Genomic DNA, 18,418 nt, shown 5'->3' with positions numbered 1-18,418 from the left:
ATGTGGGATTTGGGGATGGAACTCAGGTTTTTGTGCTTGCAAATCAAATGCTTTATTCATTGAACCTCTCCTAGATCTATTTAAAATCACACACACACACACACACACACACACACACACACACACACACACACACACACACACACACACACACACAGTAGGTGAGTGAGTGAGAAACCAGAGGTCAATCTTGGGTGTTGTTCATCAGGAACCACTGGCCTCTCACTGTGACCTGGGGCTTGCTAATTATGTTAGACTGGTTGGGCACTGAGCTGCAGGAATTTTCCCTGGGGCTGGGATTATAAATATGCACCATCACATCTTTCTCCATGGATGCTGGGAATCGAACTCAGGTCCCTATGATTGCACCTTACCAACTGAGCTATCTCCCTGGTCTCTACCTGGCCCTTTACACAAAGATGTGTTTTCCTTATGGTCTAGGCAATCCAGGTGGTAAAAAGTCATGGCAGACAATGCATTCACAACTAGGCACAGATTTGATTGGCTTGACATCTTTACAGAAGCAGGTGACAGCTTGGCTTGCCCACAGGATTCTCAGGCAAAAACCATGAAGCACAGAAGCACATGGACAGACAGACTGTCCAACTGTCCATGGCTAGTCACAGCAGCTTCTTGATAGGAAGCTGTTGCCACATGCTTCACATGTGCCCACAGGGCTGCATGAATGCTACAAGAAAGCCACACTTGGCTCTCGGGTCTCACCATTTGAAGTGGAACCAGTAACAACATTCCAAAGTGAGGGTCACAGAGACCCAGACGCAGGTAAGGGCTTTTCAAGGGAGAGCCTTTCCACCTACTCCAAAGTCCCACTGAAACTGATGACCTCAGTCCCAGATGAGCCCATCCTTTGCTGACTCACCTTGAAGCAGAGGCAGGGGACTGCCCTTTTCACCTGGCATTCATAGCTCTTCCTTTAGAGGCAGCACCTCCACTTCTGCCAGGCCATGATCTTGCTCAAATCGCCTGTCCTGCTGCTTGGACTTCCCATAGTGATTTTCTGCCTCTCTCTAACCAAAATGCTAGCGACAGAGCACACTCTGAGATAAGTGCTGCACAAGACCCCAGTGGATTCTTCACCTGTTGGCACCACGAATGTCAGATATTACTTCTACACTGGGGCTGCCCTGAATCCCATTGCTTCTGAAATCAGTAATTTAGTGGGATTTTGGTTTGTTTTTAAAATTTCCGATTACCCATGATTTTCTAACAAATTTCCTTAAAAATAAAACATGTAATATCCAGAAGTAGTTTCTGTTGCTTGCAACCAGAGAATTTGATGTGACTACTTAGTGAGTCTTGTTGGTTCCAGAGAACAACAGATTGCTGTTCCACACACACTGGGCCAGCTTTCTCCTTCACACCAAAGAAAATTCCAACCCCTCAGCAAGGTACTCAAATGACTCCTTGATTTGCACAAATCTCTACACACATAGACACACAAAGACACACACACAGACACACACACACACACACACACACACACACACACACACACACTCCTTTGTAGAGAAGTCTATCCTGGGCTAAGCTGCAACAGAACCAGAGGTGAGGACAAACAAAGCATCACGGTAGAAGGAAGCAGGCGCCTCCCACCTTCCTCCCAGCTCCTGCCCACCGACTCACATGTATGCCTTGTAGTTGGATCCAATCTTCTGGATTCTAATGTCATACTTGGAGTCTATAAAGGCTTCGGTGGTGGCATAGGTTTTGGCCATGGCCACCACACTGGTGATGTCCTGGTAGTCATGCTGGTTTTCTACTTTGATCTGTGGGGTAAGGAGGACATGTGAGTGTGGCCATCCACCCAGTCTCCACTGCACACCTGCCCAGACCAGGACGGGGTACTCCACCAAAGAGAAGGTCACCTGTCTTGCAGGGACACAGATGCGGGAGGTGAACAGTCCTACCACCTACCTTCCCAAGGAACAGAAGAGGAAGGGACTGGTTCCAGCTGGGAAGTCAGGGGCCCTTTAGAGAACAGGTGAGCTCCTAAGGGGTTCAGAATGATAATACTTTTGTTTGGAGACAGGGTCTCTCTTATAGTCCTAGAGCTCCCTACATTGATCAGGTTGGCCTCCAATTCTGGAGATCCTCCAGCCTCTGAGACCTCTTGAGTGCTAGGTTAAAGGTATGCACCACCATGCCTGGACTGTGAATATACATTCTGGATGTGTGACTGGTGATGTGGGGCTGGGAACAGCCAAAAGGAACCTCAGAGCCTCTTGGAAGACTGGTTGGTCACCTGGCTGCTGGGGATAGGTAAGTGGGGACAATGGCTGGATGGCGTTGTAGGGGACAGCCCATGAAGGGTCCTGCTAGCTCTGATCAGATGCTCAGGGTTCAGCCAGAAGGTCCAGAAGCCACAGGAAGAGACTGGCATTCAAACAAGCAAGTGCTTTAATTTGTGTTTTCAGAACAATCACTCAGTTATGTAAGGAGTTGAATGGGAGAGTGTGATGGGCAACTGAGAAACCAGTTTGAAAAAAAGTGGTATGTATGTGTATGCGCACGTGAGCTTGAGCATGTTCATGTTGTTTGTATGTATTTAGTGGATGCTACATGTATGGTGTGTTTTTGTACATTCATTGGTATTTGCTGTGTATATATTGTGTTTATACCTGATGTGCATATAGTACTGTGTATGAGTGTGTGTATGTATGCAATCGGCAGGCTGGCTTTGTAGTTTAGAAGCTTGGGGGAGAAACTTGCCCTGTTTACAAGGTTGAGGCCAGGACCACAGGGTAGTGTCTTGAGGTAAGGAAGAAGTCTCAAGAGAGCTGCCAAGACCAAGGGCAGGGTACAAGATCAAGGCTCTGTGGCAGTAACATCAAGACACTGCAGAAGCTGAATCTCAGTGTCCGTGGACAACAGGGTGGAGTGCCCCTTCCAGCTGGCCACAGGGTGCTGCTTGTCTAGAGTGGCCCTCTCTCCTGCTTCTCTCACGTTGACAGTGGCACACTCTAATGCTGGACCAGAGGCAGGTAGAACCCCAAAAGTGCTGAGTGTATCGGTAGCCTGGGTGGGTCCGTGACAAGAACAGGGCTGAACCTCAGGGGTACCATCTCCTTTCCCATGTCCCTTGCCCTTTGCATCTCAGCTTTGAAAACACCATCTCTTCTATGGTGTAGGCCATTCACATTTGTACCACCTGTATCAAATGTACCCTCAGGAACAAGGCATCCAAGCTACACATATGGTCTCTACAGATGTGGAAACTGAGTTGTCTTTATCTGAAATTAGTGCATCTGAGCAGAGTGCCTACACTAAAGCCCTGACCCAAAGGCCAGCTCAGTTGCTATCCAGCTCAGGTCTCTGTGGGTGCAGACTTTCTTCTCACCACGAGGGTTGTAAGTAAGCAAGCCTTGGCAAGTCTTCTTTCCTCTTCACCCTTGAAGAGCACAACCTCCCAGTAATGAAGCTCAGGCCCATGTTGCAGAGAAAACAAGGTGGACCAGGAAGATGTCCCTATGTTCTACACATTTTCCAGCTTACTGGACCCCTCTCTCCCTCCAGCTGTAGCAGAGGCCGAAGTGTGTCTTGTTCCTTTGTCTTAGGTCTCCTGAGGCTCTGACTGCTGGCTGTCCCCACTCCTTTTAGCAACAGGACCCTTTAGTTGAAGCTGAGCACCCGATCTCCAAGATACAGATGCTTTTTGTCTAGTGTCCTTTCCAAGCGGATATGATGAACTCTAAGTTCTAGCCAATGAAAATCAAGCAGATGTGGTGTGAGTCGCCTCTTGGTGGTCCCTGAAGGTGAAGAGACCTTCCTTTCCCCTTTCCTTCTTTCTTACAGCTGTGATGTGGACGTGGTAACTTGAGCAGCAGCAGTCATCTTGGGCATGTGATAGAAGTCATACACTGAGGATGGCTGAGTGGTAACATGGAGGGAACCCGGATCGCCAGTGTTATACACCACCCCTCCCCGCCCCAAAGGTATTTTGTACCTTTAGATTCTTGCAGGAAAGAGCAATAAACTTCAACTTGGTTAAGTTGCTGTTGCTTTTAGTCTCTGTTAAAGAAGTGAAACTATATTTTTGTCATTTAGTTTCAGTCTCATTTTTTGTACATTATCATGACGGGGTGAGTCAAGCAAGGATCTGCCATTTGGCACCACCCTCTGCTTCTGCTGGCTGACTGTGTCTTTATGGTCTTCTTTCAAGCCACCGTCTTCAGGTCTCAGTCTCTTCCATCACACCGAAGTTGACTTGGCCTCTGCATTAGTTACTTCGTGCATTGCTATGCAAAGCTCCCCAACAAAGCAACTTGAAGAAGGAAGGGAGGTTTTATTTAGACTCATAGTCTGAGGGAAGAGTCCATCGTGGAGGGAAGCCATTGTGGCAGGAGCCGGAGGCAGCCAAATCACATTCCGTTCACAGTCAGGAAGCAGAGTTCTCAATGCCCTTATTCACCTTGGTTTCTCCTTTTTATTCAGCCTGGCAGTTGGGATAGGTCTTTGCACCTCAGTTAACCTAATCTAGATAATCCTTCACAGACATCCTCAGAGGTTTATCTTCAAGGTGATTCTAGATCCTGCCAAGTTGACAATCCACATAAACCACCCCACCCTCCTCAATGGCTAATCCTGTAGAGTTCCTTGGGTTGCATCCTGTTGTGGCTCTGGGTAACATATGAAATTGGAAAACTTTTGAAATTTGGTTTACACACCACTGTTCTTTCCTTTTTGGTACTTTCCTTTCAGTTGGTACTGCCTTGTCTTGGTGTCTCCAGTGCCCTTTGGATGGTAGCTAGGGTTTCATCCTTAGTCAACACATGGGTTCAGGTGCAGGGATCCAAAGTCATCAGAATGAAAGACTCCAGGAGAGTGCTTACAGGGACCTCACAGCACAACCATGCTTCAGTCACTAGTGGCTTCTGCTCTGTGGTTCCTAAACCACACAGTGCACATGAAAGGCTGCCTTACAGATGTCTAATGGCCGCACACCCTTTCTCCATCTGCATTCTCCCTGACCTAGGGACACACGGCCACCAGAATAAATACCACAGTTGCCCTTTCCCCTAACACCTTAGTGGGGCCATGGAACAACATCTTGATGCTTGGGTATGATCAAAGAAGGGGTGTGGAGTGTAGGAAGGGGCGGGGCTTTCCACTTGTTCTCGTCCTCTTCCTGTTGGCTGGAATGTGGCCCACCAATGGCTTCATGGATGACAAGTGGATGCGTCACATGATGGAAACTGGTCCCCGGAAACCAGGCAGGCTCCACGCCAGCCTGTGCTGCTTTTCACCCAGTTCCATTAGAGGAAACAGAAACTTCTAGTTTGTCTTGACAATCAGACTTTATCTCAATTACAATCTAAGCCTTAGAAGGCATCTGGGATTTTTTCTTTTTTCTTTTTTTTTTCACAGTGTGGACAAAAGGGAACCAAAAGAGAAAGTATAGATAATGATGGTTTAATCAGCGAGCCAGTGCGTCAGCCCACCTTCCTGTCTGAATAGTTGGGGGAGGGGAGTGCCACGCATCCTGCCCCCTCCAGAGCTGGCATAGCTCTTCCATGGGCTTTTTCAAAAGAGCCAAATGTCCCTAGCAACAGTATGCTTTTCTTCCTTTCTTTCTCTCTTTCTCTCTTTCTCTCTTTCTCTCTTTCTCTCTTTCTCTCTTTCTCTCTTTCTCTCTTTCTCTCTTTCTCTCTTTCTCTCTCTTCTCTCTTTCTCTCTTTCTTTCTTTCTTTCTTTCTTTCCTTCCTTCCTTCCTTCTTTCTCTTTCTTTCTCTCTTTCTTTCTTTCTTTCTTTCTTTCTTTCTTTCTTTCTTTCTTTCTTTCTTTCTTTCTTCCTTTCTTTCTTTTTTTTACAGAGGGTTCCCCAGATTGTACAATGCTGGGGCTCCTCAAAATCCTGGCTCTCCCCTGGGTCTACTCTGTTGGTCTCCCTTTTTGATGCTGAGCTTCTTGGGGATGGACAATGGATTTTGTTCTAAGTCATAACATCCATGCATGGCACAGGATAGGGGTTAAAAGGTGTTTTCTGGAATGAATGCAAGAGGTTGGATGGACAATAGAACTTGGAGTTGAGAGAGTGTCATGGAAGACATAAGCGAGTCAGAGAATGGCAAAGAAAGTGTGCTTTGGGGGTGTGCATTCTTTCCAAGTTCCATGTGAGTGGCAGGTGTGTGTGCCCCTGGTTGGGGTCACGAACTGTCCTCACTCATTCTTTCACATTATTAACTGAAGCAGGGTCTCTCAACCAAAGCCAGAGCTCACCCACACAGCTAATCTTCCTAGGCAGCTTTCTTGTGGCTCTCCTGTACCTGCCTTCAAGGGAGAGTTCCTTGGTGGAATTCCAGGCAGGCTGCCATGCTCACCCACCACTTGCGGTTGGGTGTTCTGGGGATCTGAACTCTAGTCCTTATACCTGCTTGGTGAGGGCTTAACCACAGAACCATCTCTCCAGCTCCTGGGCAAATAAGTGTGTCTTTTCATACAGTGAAGTTTTTCAGAAGTCTAGGCTGGATCTACCCCGTTAGAGGGTTATGGCTTCTGTCAGATGTTCCTGGGGACATAATGGAGAGGACTCTGGGATGGTCCTTAGGCCAGGGATGCAGAGTGTTGAGAGCCATGAGAAACACAGCTGTGGGATGCAGAGCTGGGCCCTGGACAGGGAAACCTGGTACTCTGCCTGATTTGCTGGCTGGAAAAGCCTCCAAGGGTTCACAAAGAGGAGACGAAAACAGGAAGGCCCAAATGAGCTGTGATTCAAGGGGACCCATGTGCTACCCAGAGTGTGGGACCAGAGAACTCCAGCTGCGCAGGCGTAGCCTCAGCACCCTGTCTTGCCTGCACCTCTGATTTTTTCTCCCCTTCTCATATCCTCCTTCCTCACCCCATCTTTCCTCTCTCTGTTAACATCTCTCCCCCCCTCTTTTATCATGTTCCATCGTCCTGCCTAATTTGTTCCTTGCTTTCTCCAGTTCCCCCTTTCACTCTGTTCTCCCTCTCATCCTCAGCTTGCCTGTCCCTTCTCTCATGGATACCTACTCTCCTCCTGCTCTCCGTCTCTATGACCACTTCTCTCTCTGCCCGCTCTCTCCACCATACTCATGCTCAGGGGGTCACGTGTCTCTCCCTTACTGCCTTTGGAAGTTCTTTTCTTCCCTCATGTGTGTGTGTGTGTGTGTGTGTGTGTGTGTGTGTGTGTGTGTGTATACATACATACATACATACATATATATATATATATCACATATACATATGCATATGCACACGTGTGTGCATGTGAGTGTGTGTGCACACACTGTCCTGAGGAGAAACTAGGAGGGAAAGTAGCCAAAGAGAACAAGAGGAGCTGCAGAAGGGCCAGGATTCCAGTCAGACTCTTTTGGTGAGAATTCTCCTGTGAAGACCTGGAATTCCAGACTGGGACAGGAAGATGATCTACATCCTCAAAGGACTGTTCATCATGTGCTCAGATATCTCCAACAAGGGATGGGGCTTGTGATGATCCTGGCAGCTCCTTCTTCTTCAGGCACCCTCTACCTTGTCTCACTATGTGTTGGCCCAAGAGTGAATCAATGGTCCCAGTGGATGGTCTTGCCCTCTGCCTGTGTCTGCTCTTCATCTGTGTGAGGATGATGAAGGAAGAGGGTTGTGGTGCTGAAGTTTACAAGCTAGAGAAAAAGTTAATCCATCCAAAATACTTAGAAACCACAGTGATTCCTAGGGTTACTTGAAATAATTCTGTGTCTAAGGCACCACTGTGATACATGGTTGAGTCATTTCATTTGTCAAATTTTAAAGATCCTTCCTCCATTTGACTCACTTTGCTTTTTTTTTTTTTAAACTTAATCCAATTCCTTTATTTCAATATGGCTTTCATTACATCTCTTTAGTTTAGTTTCACTTTGCTTTTTAATTATGCGGTCACACGAGTGAGTAAGTTGAATCACCACCCAATTCTCAGGAATTCCCATTTGGCCATTTGTTTAGTGCACTGCTATGGTTGAATATGAAGCGTCTCCTGACAAGCTTGTGGGTTTGAACCCTTGGCCTGCAGCTTGTTTAGGGAGGTTGTGAGCCTTCTAGACATGTGACTTAGCTGGCTGGCATGAGGCTGTAGCGGTCCAAGAACACAGTAGATGTTATTTAAATATGTATATGTATTTGCTGTAGGGGTGGGACTAGAGAGTTTATAGCCAGTCCCCATCTGACCTGAGATCCCTACTCCATAGTCCATTACTGAGAAGCTACACTGACAAGAAAAAAAACAACAAATACATACACATTTAAAAATAATATCTACTGTGTTCTTGGGCCTCTGCAATGAGCCTCAGCTTTACACGATCCTACACACCACAGAGCTGAAATGAGATTTAGATGAGTATGGGGGAGGTAGATTTGCAACTGGAGGAAACAAAGTGTTTGGTGATGGTTCTATGCCAGCAAAAAACCCTCAACAACTATCCAACTAAAGAAAACCAACTTCTATTGAGCACCTAGAATGTGGTAGACATTAAGCAAGGGAAGTCCTTGGACAATTATTATAATTTAATTGAAAATCCAAATCATCTTGCAAAGCAGTTACTATCTCATGTAAAAGTTAAGGAAAACAGAGTTCAGAGAAGTATCTCAGGTAACAGCTGGAAGTTGGTCTGAGAAAGGTCCACCAAGGTCAAGACTGATGTAGAGCTGAGAGGGACCATTAACAGAATGGGTTGTAAAGATGGACGAGAACACAAGAGCTAAACACTGGCTGGGAAAATTCAAAACTGTCCTCTGAAACTGGAATATTAAGTCACCCAAGTCCAATGAGAGATGTGGACTTTCAGGATTTCATGTATGACAATGACCTGGAAGTATTATCTAAGGCAGCTCCATGTAGATTTTAGCAGGGCAAATACCGCGTTAAGCTGTGTTAGTAGAAACAAGACAGTTAGCAGATATCAAGTGCCATGGGTAAGACTAGTCAGGCTCCTGTCCCTCTTGTACTTCCATACTCCAGCCAAGTATCTGACGCTCCACATCTGTAAGCACTGTTATCCCCTCTTAGCCAGGGGTATTGTGTTCCTGGTTTTGCCCATGTGTAGACTTAAAATATTTGGCCAAAAACTCTGTTCACACTAAACATATAGAGAATTTTTTTGTCATTATTCTTTAAACAAAAATAACAATTTATAAAGTATATAGATGGTCTTAGATATGATAAGTAGAGGCGATTAAAAGTGTTCAGGAGTGTATAAATGTGTGTGCTATGTGCCAACATGAATTTTTTTATTAATGTCTTAGTCTTTTTTTCTTACTGATAAAATACCCTGGCAGAGGCAACTTAAGGGAGAAAGGATTTATTCTCACAGTTTGAGGTACACAGTTCCTGGAAAGCAGCTGCTCACATCACATCCATAATCAAAACCAGACAGCCATGCTCAGCTTGCTTTCTCTTTCCAGTTCAAGATTCCCTGCAGAGGGAATAACCCCACCCACCACTAAGACAGGGCTTCCCACACCAATTAACTGAATCGGAATAGTGCACCCAGCCATGCCCAGATGTCCATCTCCTCACAATCCTAGATTCTGTCAAGTTGACAACATTAACACCGTAATGAAGAATGTGAGGCTCTGTGAATTTGGTGTCTATGGTGACACAGAACCAGTGCCTCATGGGTTCTCGGAGATACACCCTTAGATGTGTTCATTTAGTCATTCAACAATTAATTAACTCCCTATTGTGCTTCTTGAACTGTTACAGATGATTGCCATAGACTGGATCTGAAATTTCACCAAAGGCTCCTGTGTTAAAGGCTGGCTCCTCAGCCCAGGGTGCTACTGGGAGGTGGTGGGACCTTTATGATGTGACCCAGTGACACACCCAGTGTAGTGTGTCACTGAAAGGATATCGGGATCCCAGCTCCTTCTTTTCTCTGTTTGCTTCCCAATCACCACTGGGTGAGTAGCTGTCTCCAGCACTCTCCTACCATGATGTACAGCTTCACCACAGACCCAAACAGTCAAGGACTGAAACATCCACGATTGTGACCCCAAATGAAACTTTGCTCTTTTTAAGTTGATTATCTCAGGAGTTTTTTGACAGTGACAGAAAGTCAACACACAGTATTTAAGCCAACAAACTGCTAATGGTGTGATAGAAAGGGTGTGTGCTGTGGAGTAAGATAAAGCAGGGTGAGGAGGGTGAGGGATGCTGGGTGGGAAGAGAAACCACCCAGATAATGTGGTAAGGCCAAGCTTGAACAGAACGGAGGTCTGAGTGAAGTGTGTGTGTGTGTGTGTGTGTGTGTGTGTGTGTGTGTGTGTGTTGAGCCACAGATGTATTCCTGACAGAGGGAGGGGCCTAGAGCCAGCCACATCTAGAATATGCTGAGTGATTCTGGGCTCCATGGAGTTTGAGACATTTGAAGACACTAAAAGGATCTAGAGGCAGCTTATATTTGGAGGATGTTAAAGAAGAAAATGCCACATGCCTTTCTGCCTCATCAATAATTAGCACATGGACATGGCTCATAAGTATCTGTTTAACTTGAACAGCAACTTAACGCAACAGTAACTATGTGTCCTTGGTGGAAAGTATATAACAAATTCTTTAAAACAGTAAGAAATCTATCTACGTATGTATAGAGATTGATGGTCAATGACCACATTGTGGGAATAATAACAGCAATGCTGTTTGAAAAGCTCCATGATAGCAATTATGTCAGCCTTATTAGGAGCCAAGATCCTCCCTTCCCCTCACTGCCCCCTACTCTCCCTCCTCCTTTCCTCTCCCCTCCCTCCCTTCCTCTCCCCCTCCTTCCTCTCTTCTCCTGCTCTTTGTTTGCCAACTGCTACACCACCCAGTTACATCCCTAGTCCTAAGTGAAAAGGAAACACAATTTGAAAATCAAAGAAAAGAAGTGAAATCTCTCTTATCTAAAATCTGAATTGAAAATGTCAGTGTGGATTTATGTTCTAATTTTTCCTGTGCCCTCCAAAGGACCCAGAAGAAGTGGCCAGCAAAACAGTGACAGACATGCTTAGTACTTTGATTATGGTCCTTGGAAAATGCTGTTGTCCTGAAGGGAGCCATGGCTGACTCCAGGGTTTAGGTAGAAAATGTGTGGTGACCTGGGAGCATCTATCTCATCATGGCAAGAGGAGAGATGCAGTCACATCCAGACCATTCGAGTGCCATAAAGAATAACAAATTCAACAGATTTAAAGACATCGGATTGTTAATAATCCATGACTTAAAAATAAGTGATCGTCACCTTTGGAGTTAACTAAGAGACATCATTGTCCTGGGCTGGTAAAAGGATGAAGAAATGTTGTTTTCTGATAATACATGGAAGGGTGAGGACCAAGGAGGGCATCCTTTGGCAAACCCTAGCAATGGTGCACCCAGGCAACAGTGGTAGATGCCCAGACTGTTCAGCAAGGGTTGCTGGGAGCTTCCTAAGGTGGAGGTCATAAAGACAAAACCTGAACTCACAGGTCAGCTTAACACGAAAAGAGAACTCCTGAGACAGGGCTGCGCCTCAGGTACGATGCGGGATAATGTCCTTATTCTCTCAAGGAATGTACTCTCCTCATCTCAGAACAGGACTTGCAGGGCATCTTGGGTTCTACCTTCCTAGCTCCCAGGAAAGACAGCATTATGGGTTGCCAGCTAAACTCGGAATGTAGGAAATTCTATAGAAAAATTATTTGTTCTCCACTCAATAACTAACTGACATAGAAATAAAACCCAGTAAGAGCAAAGGAAGAAGGGCTGTTACAATAACACTAGCTGTGTGAACTCAGCCTTTGTTTGGCTACAGCCAGAACGAGGGGTTTACTAACATGGTGGTACATACCTATACACCCAGCACGTGGAAGGCTGAGGCAGAATTAAGGCCAACCTGGGCTGCACAGTGAGTACCAGGTCAGTCATGGTTACATAGCAAGACTCTTATTTAAAACAACAATAACAAAACCAACCAAACAAAATAAGATCCAAATAAAAGGGGAGCTATTGAACACTGACTATATGTTAGATTGTGGATTATTAAGTTTTAGGTGTAATAGTGGCATTCGGCTCTGCTACAGCAAAAAGAAGCCTTTAAATGTTAAAAATACATTCTGAGCTATTCCTGGGTAAAATGACATGCTATCTGGGATTTGCTTTGAAACAACCTGGCGAGCCATAGAGACAGACAGAAGAGGAGTGGCTGCCAGGCCCGAGGGCAGGGGGTTGGCAGTGACTTCTAATGAGGAAGGAACATGGAGATAGGACTCCAGCATGCTCATAGCTCCCATTTTGGCAAATACCAAGAAAGAAGACACCCACTGGATCACACACTTCAGAAGGAGAAACTGTGTGAGAAGCAGAGCTCAGTTTTTAAAAATGAAACAGTATTTAGCTTTTGAGAGGAAATGAGGGTGTGATGTGAGGCAATGGTGGTGGAAGCCCAAGGCTGACCATTTTCTCCTCCTCTGTGTATACCTGAAAATTTCTATACTAAAAATTTAAAACCAAGTAGGACAGAAAGAAAAAGACGAAAGGGGTGAGGATATGAAATTAGGGTCCAAAGTGCAAATGGCAATGTCTGGCAGTGGGCGTGGCCCTTCTGTGTGTGGTAAACAACAACAGAGAGCACGGCCCAGCTCCTCTAAGAGGAATTGCAGCTGTTCCTGCAACACATGCAAAGTGGCATCTTCCCACGCTTTCCCCAGGGGCTGCTGTGCCCGAGACCAGCCCATCTCCAGTGACTGAGGTCTTTCCCTCCACCCTCTTGTCTTCCTCTGTTCCAGTCACCATATCAGAACCTTGCACATTGAGGTTCAGAAACAGCAGATGGTTGTTCTCCCAGCTCTGGGGGCCAGGAAGTCTGACATGGAGGTGCTGGCGAGGCTGGTGCTGGTTCTGGCTGCAGGTCCTTGCCGTCTTGCTGGGTCCTCACATGAAGAGAGTGGGAACAGGCTCTCAGTGTCTCCTCTTAGAGGAACACTAAACTCAGCAGGAGGGCCCCACCCTTCATACCTCAAGTAAGCCTCTCAAAGGTCTCTTCTTGCAAATACCATTGTGTGGGGGCTAGAGCTTCAGTGCGAGTCTGTCTGTGTCTGTCTGTCTGTCTGTCTCTGTGGTCATGTATTTGGAGGTGAACATCCAGAGGCCAGAAGACATCCTCAGGTGTCCTTCCTCAACCTTGTTATTTGAGACAGAGTCTCTCAGTGGCCTGGAACCCACCAAGTAAGTTGAGCTGGCTGGCCAGAGTTCCAGGGATCTGCCTGTCTCCAGAGCTTTGCAGTGCTGAGGTCACAAACAGGCAATACCACACTTGACTTATTTATTATTATTTTTTAATGTGGGTTCTGGGGATTGAACTCAGATCCTCATGCTCGCAAAGCCAGCCCTTTGCTGACAGCGTTATCTCGCAGCTCAACATGAGCCTTCCTGTTACACAATTCGTTCCAACGCCTCTCATGTCCTCATGTCTTTTCCATAAAGCATCGTTCAAGGCAAACAGCTTTCAAGTGATCAAGGGAATGCAACTTTGGAACCACTTTTGATCCACTTTTCAGAAAGTGCACTTTTGTAGTTGAAAAAATATTACACACATACGGTCTAACAAGGGCTACAATATAAAAGAATACCTGGAAAAAGATAAAGGTCTCCATCCTATAAGCCTAAACTGGCAAGACTTCTTTGCACTTCACTGGAAACAGTCTTTGAATATGCTCACTCAAGGAGACGTAAAGTGGGTCAGTCCCTCCAGTCTCAGTGGGAGCTGAGCAGAGGAAACAAAGGTGTCACCTCCCAGTGTGTGCTGGGACAGAGAGGGCTGTGAGCCAAACAGGTTCATGGGCATCATGGCTCTGGAAGTGGGAGAGGAGAGACTATGCAGAGAACAAGGTACGCTGCTTGTCCACCGCCATGGCTGCTGAGACCTCCGGCAGAACTGATGTGCTCTGTGCTGGGAGATGGGGCTTGGTGGACTGGTGTGGATCCCTCCCAGGCCATCTGCAGGGGAGCATCGGAGCTACTGGAAGTGGCTGGCACGCACCGTGTATCTAGGCTCAGAAGGCAAAACTCATATACTTTGATCGTGTCCTCCAAAGGCTCACAGGTGGGCAGGCTAGTCCTCAGTGTGCTATTAGGAAGTCACATGAGATCATAAAGAGGTATGGCCTAGGAAGGGTCACTGGGGGAGATGCCTTGGGAGGGCTAACAGGGTTCTCATGTGACTGTGGACCAAAGGTCAGCATCTGGAGATGGGACACTGCAGTGGTGTTCCTTCAAGTTCTGTAGGCAGGGGTGAATGCCCTTCTTTTTGTGACTCTGGCTGGTTCTGGAAAGAAGGTGACTATAAAGAGCAGCAGGGCCTGTCTGGGCTCTCCAGCCATGGATTCCTGCCATCAGGAGTCATCTGTCAGTGTATGGTTTTGAAACCTTAGACTTGTGGCGACTTTCTTTTTAAACAACTTACCTAGCTTCAGATGTCATGTACTCCAGTGGGAAATGGATATGGATGAACACACTGCCTTTTTCTTCCACTAACATATAAGTGTGCAAGACTCCATGGTCTTGCTAGAGAGGCATTAAGGTAGAAAGTTGGAGAATATACACTCAAATGTCAGCCCCAGCACTTACTTACTTGAACGACCTTGGGAAAATTAATCAGCCTCTCTGGGCCTTGCTTTCTTTGTATTTAAAGATAAATAGCTTGTCGTTGGCTGGTATTGAACATTGTAGTTGAACATCAAGCAAGACTCTACACATAAATGGTCCAAAGACTCGATGGCTCATCACAAGTGTTCAACAGAACTGGATGTGCCATTATTCTTATTCCATCCTAAACCTTACCATGCAGCGTAGGGCCTGGCACATTGAACATTTGTGGAAGCGCCAGTGAAGGGGTCACTAAAGCAAACTGTAGGGTAAGGGGGTGCACAAGTGCTGAGACCCACAAACCTTCACATCTGGTGGACACGGAGGGACTTGTGCTGGAAGAAGAGAGAATCCATCTTCCCTTTGAGACAAACACAGAAACGAGGTCCAGACTCTCCCCAGAAGCATGGCGCATGAGCACATTTGAAGCTCACTGCCTTGTTTCAGACCTTCAACAATCTTTACAGCAAGTGTTGACCAGCTGCTCACTCCAGCCCAGGACATCCCCAGCATGTCCTCACTCCAGCCCAGGACATCCCCAGCATGTCCTCACTCCAGCCCAGGACATCCCCATCATGTCCTCACTCCAGCCCAGGACATCCCCAGCATGTCCTCACTCCAGCCCAGGACATCCCCAGCATGTCCTCACTCCAGCCCAGGACATCCCCATCATGTCCTCACTCCAGCCCAGGACATCCCCAGCATGTCCTCACTCCAGCCCAGGACATCCCCAGCATGTCCTCACTCCAGCCCAGGACATCCCCAGCATGTCCTCACTCCAGCCCAAGACATCCCCAGCATGTCCTCACTCCAGCCCAGGACATCCCCATCATGTCCTCACTCCAGCCCAGGACATCCCCAGCATGTCCTTACTCTAGCCCAGGACATCCCCAGCATGTCTCCCTGGAAGATCAGGCTTAGAGCAGCACACTTTTTCTTTTCTTTTTTTAAATAAAGATAAACACATGAGGTAGTTTACTGACCCAGGTTATTGACCAATCAGGCTAAAAGCTGAAGGGCATCTACTAACAACAATACCCGGTTCTGGTCAGTTGCTCTGTGGTCTTTCTTTTTGGCAAGAGGAGACGGCAGGCCATTTGGCTACTCAGGCTACTCCTTGTTTGAGATAATAGAAGCATAATCATAGCACACAAATGGAGACTTGTTTTTCTGTTTCTGTACCAGGAAGGCAGGCTGGCCTCTAACTCATTTTAAAGCCATATCAGCTTACTAAGAAACTAGCTAGATGGGGTAAAGAGGGCCAGGCTTCTCTTACCTCTTAGGAAGGTTTTAACTACACTTACAAGGCAGAAGTAAGAATAGGTTCTAGGGGCTGGGGAGACGGTTTGCTGTGCAAGCCCGAGGACCTGAGTTCAATCCTCAGCACCTATGCAAAGACCAGGTATAGTGAGTGGCACACAGTTGTAATCCCAGAGCTGGGCATGTGGGTCCTCGAGGCTTGCTGGCCAGCCTCACTGCCTAATCAGCAAGCCCCAACTCCCCAGTGAGAGACTCTGTCTCTATAAACAGGGTGGACAGCTCCTGAGACATGGCTCCAGAGGTTGATCTCTGCCCTCACATGCATGTGCACCTGCACATACATGAATATCACAGGTTCTCCCTACTCCCCACCAAGAGGAACAGGTTCTGGGCAACATAATTGTCAAGCCATACTCATACTTAGCTCAGAGTCAGTCCTTGGCCTTAGAAGACCCAAACACTTAGAAGCTGAGAAGACCCCAAAGACCCAAAGCCAGAAGAAACACATAGACATTACAAAAGCCCTAAGCCAGTGGTTCCCAAGCTTTCGAGGTGTGTCTTAATCCAGTTAGGCATTTTAAAAAAGCATTCTTAGGCCAAAAGATACCAGTTTCATTTATGAAGGGATTAGAGCTAACTAGCTTAACAATTATTTATGTCTTGACAATGTGGTGGCTACTCCAAGAAATCCCAATGAACATAATGCTTTGCTACTAGAGATCTTAGAATTACTAACAAGGTTTGTGAATTTGTTGGATACTGAACAAATTCCCAAACCATTGGACACCATCGCTCTCATTTCCTGTCCCTCACTGAGTTTCACATGGCACTGTTATTTAAAACCCAATCTCCACAAATTCTCACCAATCCAAGATACATGCGTTGGAAGGAATATGGGATCTAATCTTGATGCTCTGAACTACATGGCTAGTCATTTGCTTGGTGTCCATTTGATGCTGAGAACTGCTGTGCTTCTCTTGAAAGTGCAGAATGTATTGCGTGACCCCCAGGAGTGTGGGTGCTCCAGGCTGCCTTGATGCAGTATGGGAAGTATGACTTCATATGATTGCTTTCCAAGTTCTTCCCTAGCAGTGAGTAGCAGAAGTCTCAGGAAGAGTGTTCCTGGAGGAAGAGCCCACTGGTGGAACTAGCCAATGGGCCAGATGACACTTCCAACCAGACCACACTTAAGGGAATTGAAAGAATGACCATTCCCCCTTATATTTTGAGAGTCTTGTTATGTAGCCTAGGCTGGCCTCAAACTCTTGAATCTCATACCTGGCTTCCTGAGGGCTGTGATTACAGGGATGTGTCACTGTACCACCTCAATGTGACTCTTTAGAACATAGTGGTGTGACTCTTTAGAACATAGTGATGTGACTCTTTAGAACATAATGATGTGACTCTTTAGAACATAGTGGTGTGACTCTTTGGAACGTCTTTTCAAGATGAAGACCCCAGGGCCTTCATGTTGTGTGTAAAAAAAGTGGTTAGTGAGAGTAACCAACTATTTAGACTAATCCTTAAGCATATCAGAAACACACACACACACACACACACACACACACACACACACACACACACACACACATGCCTAAGCACTGCATCAGAGAAGTATTTGAGAGAGTTGGGCATGATGTTAGAACACCTGGGAGGCACAGGCAGGAAGACCAGGAACACAAGGTCATGCTGGGCCCTGTGTTGAGTTCAAGGTCAGTCTGGGCTACAAGAGACCCTGTTTCTGATAAAAGGGAGTTGAGGCACAGTCCATGTGCCCGAGACATTCACAGTCCATGCAGGGGTAGGGATATAGGGGGACAGATAACTCAGTAGATGGTTACCAGTACCATTGAGGTACAAAAGCAGTATACTGTGGCATGTAGCATATAGACCCTGAACCTCTCCGAAGGTTTCCTAGGTACCATGATAGGTTGTACCTGGGTTTTCCCTGTAGCGATTACAGGGACTAAATTGCTCCAGAATGAGTGTCCTGCAGGCCACTTCCCCTGGTCTCTAAGTGGCAAAGTGGGGCACAGAATTCTGCCTGCACTGTACAGTCCCTTTCCACAGTGCTGAAGAGAAGCCGGGCCCGAGTCTGCACTGGCCCCTCCCTACAACTTCTTAGAAGCCTGCATGGGGACCAAGGACACTAGCTACATAGGTCTTCTCAGTCACTTGGTCTGGACGTAATCACTTAAACTGTGTTGACTGCTGATCCCTTGTTCTGTAGAAGAGATGTCTGGGGTAACGCAGTAACAGAATAGGTGCTTGGCATGTGTGAGATCCTCAGTGTGAGCTCTACCAGTGCTGGGGGAATAAATTGACATGGGGTTTACAGATATCAATCTTTCTACATTCATTATTTGAAAAGATTTTACTTATTTTATTTTATTGCGTGCTGACTACGTGCCAGGGATTGTACAGCCAAGAAAGAGTCTCCCCCAATTTGCACGTATCATCTCACTCTTCAGAAACAGTCTTGGGGGCTTCCGGCCGTTATGTACCCAGACAAGCCCAGTCTCTGTAAACAACTATAAAACTGAGAACAGT

The 18,418-nt window shown here is 46.5% G+C and overlaps 1 protein-coding gene across 3 annotated transcripts in view; it reads right to left on the bottom strand.

Moving 5' to 3' along the window:
• Nucleotides 1-18,418, bottom strand: part of Syn3 (synapsin III) — a 445,154-nt gene that overhangs the window by 24,689 nt on the left and 402,047 nt on the right. For all 3 annotated transcript variants that reach the window (XR_013045768.1, XM_016005489.3, XM_076554444.1), the window contains exon 8: nucleotides 1,645-1,787. Coding sequence is in view for 2 of the 3 variants with exons in the window: in XM_016005489.3 (XP_015860975.1) it covers nucleotides 1,645-1,787 (143 nt within the window). In the remaining variant the exon portion in view is untranslated. The remainder of the gene's footprint in view (nucleotides 1-1,644; nucleotides 1,788-18,418) is intronic.

Source organism: Peromyscus maniculatus, chromosome 18 (assembly GCF_049852395.1).
Source record: "Peromyscus maniculatus bairdii isolate BWxNUB_F1_BW_parent chromosome 18, HU_Pman_BW_mat_3.1, whole genome shotgun sequence".
In the NCBI taxonomy this organism is placed as follows: Eukaryota; Metazoa; Chordata; class Mammalia; order Rodentia; family Cricetidae; genus Peromyscus; species Peromyscus maniculatus.
The sequence above is the reverse complement of the archived record's forward strand: the minus strand, read 5'-3'. Positions and strand labels throughout refer to the sequence as shown.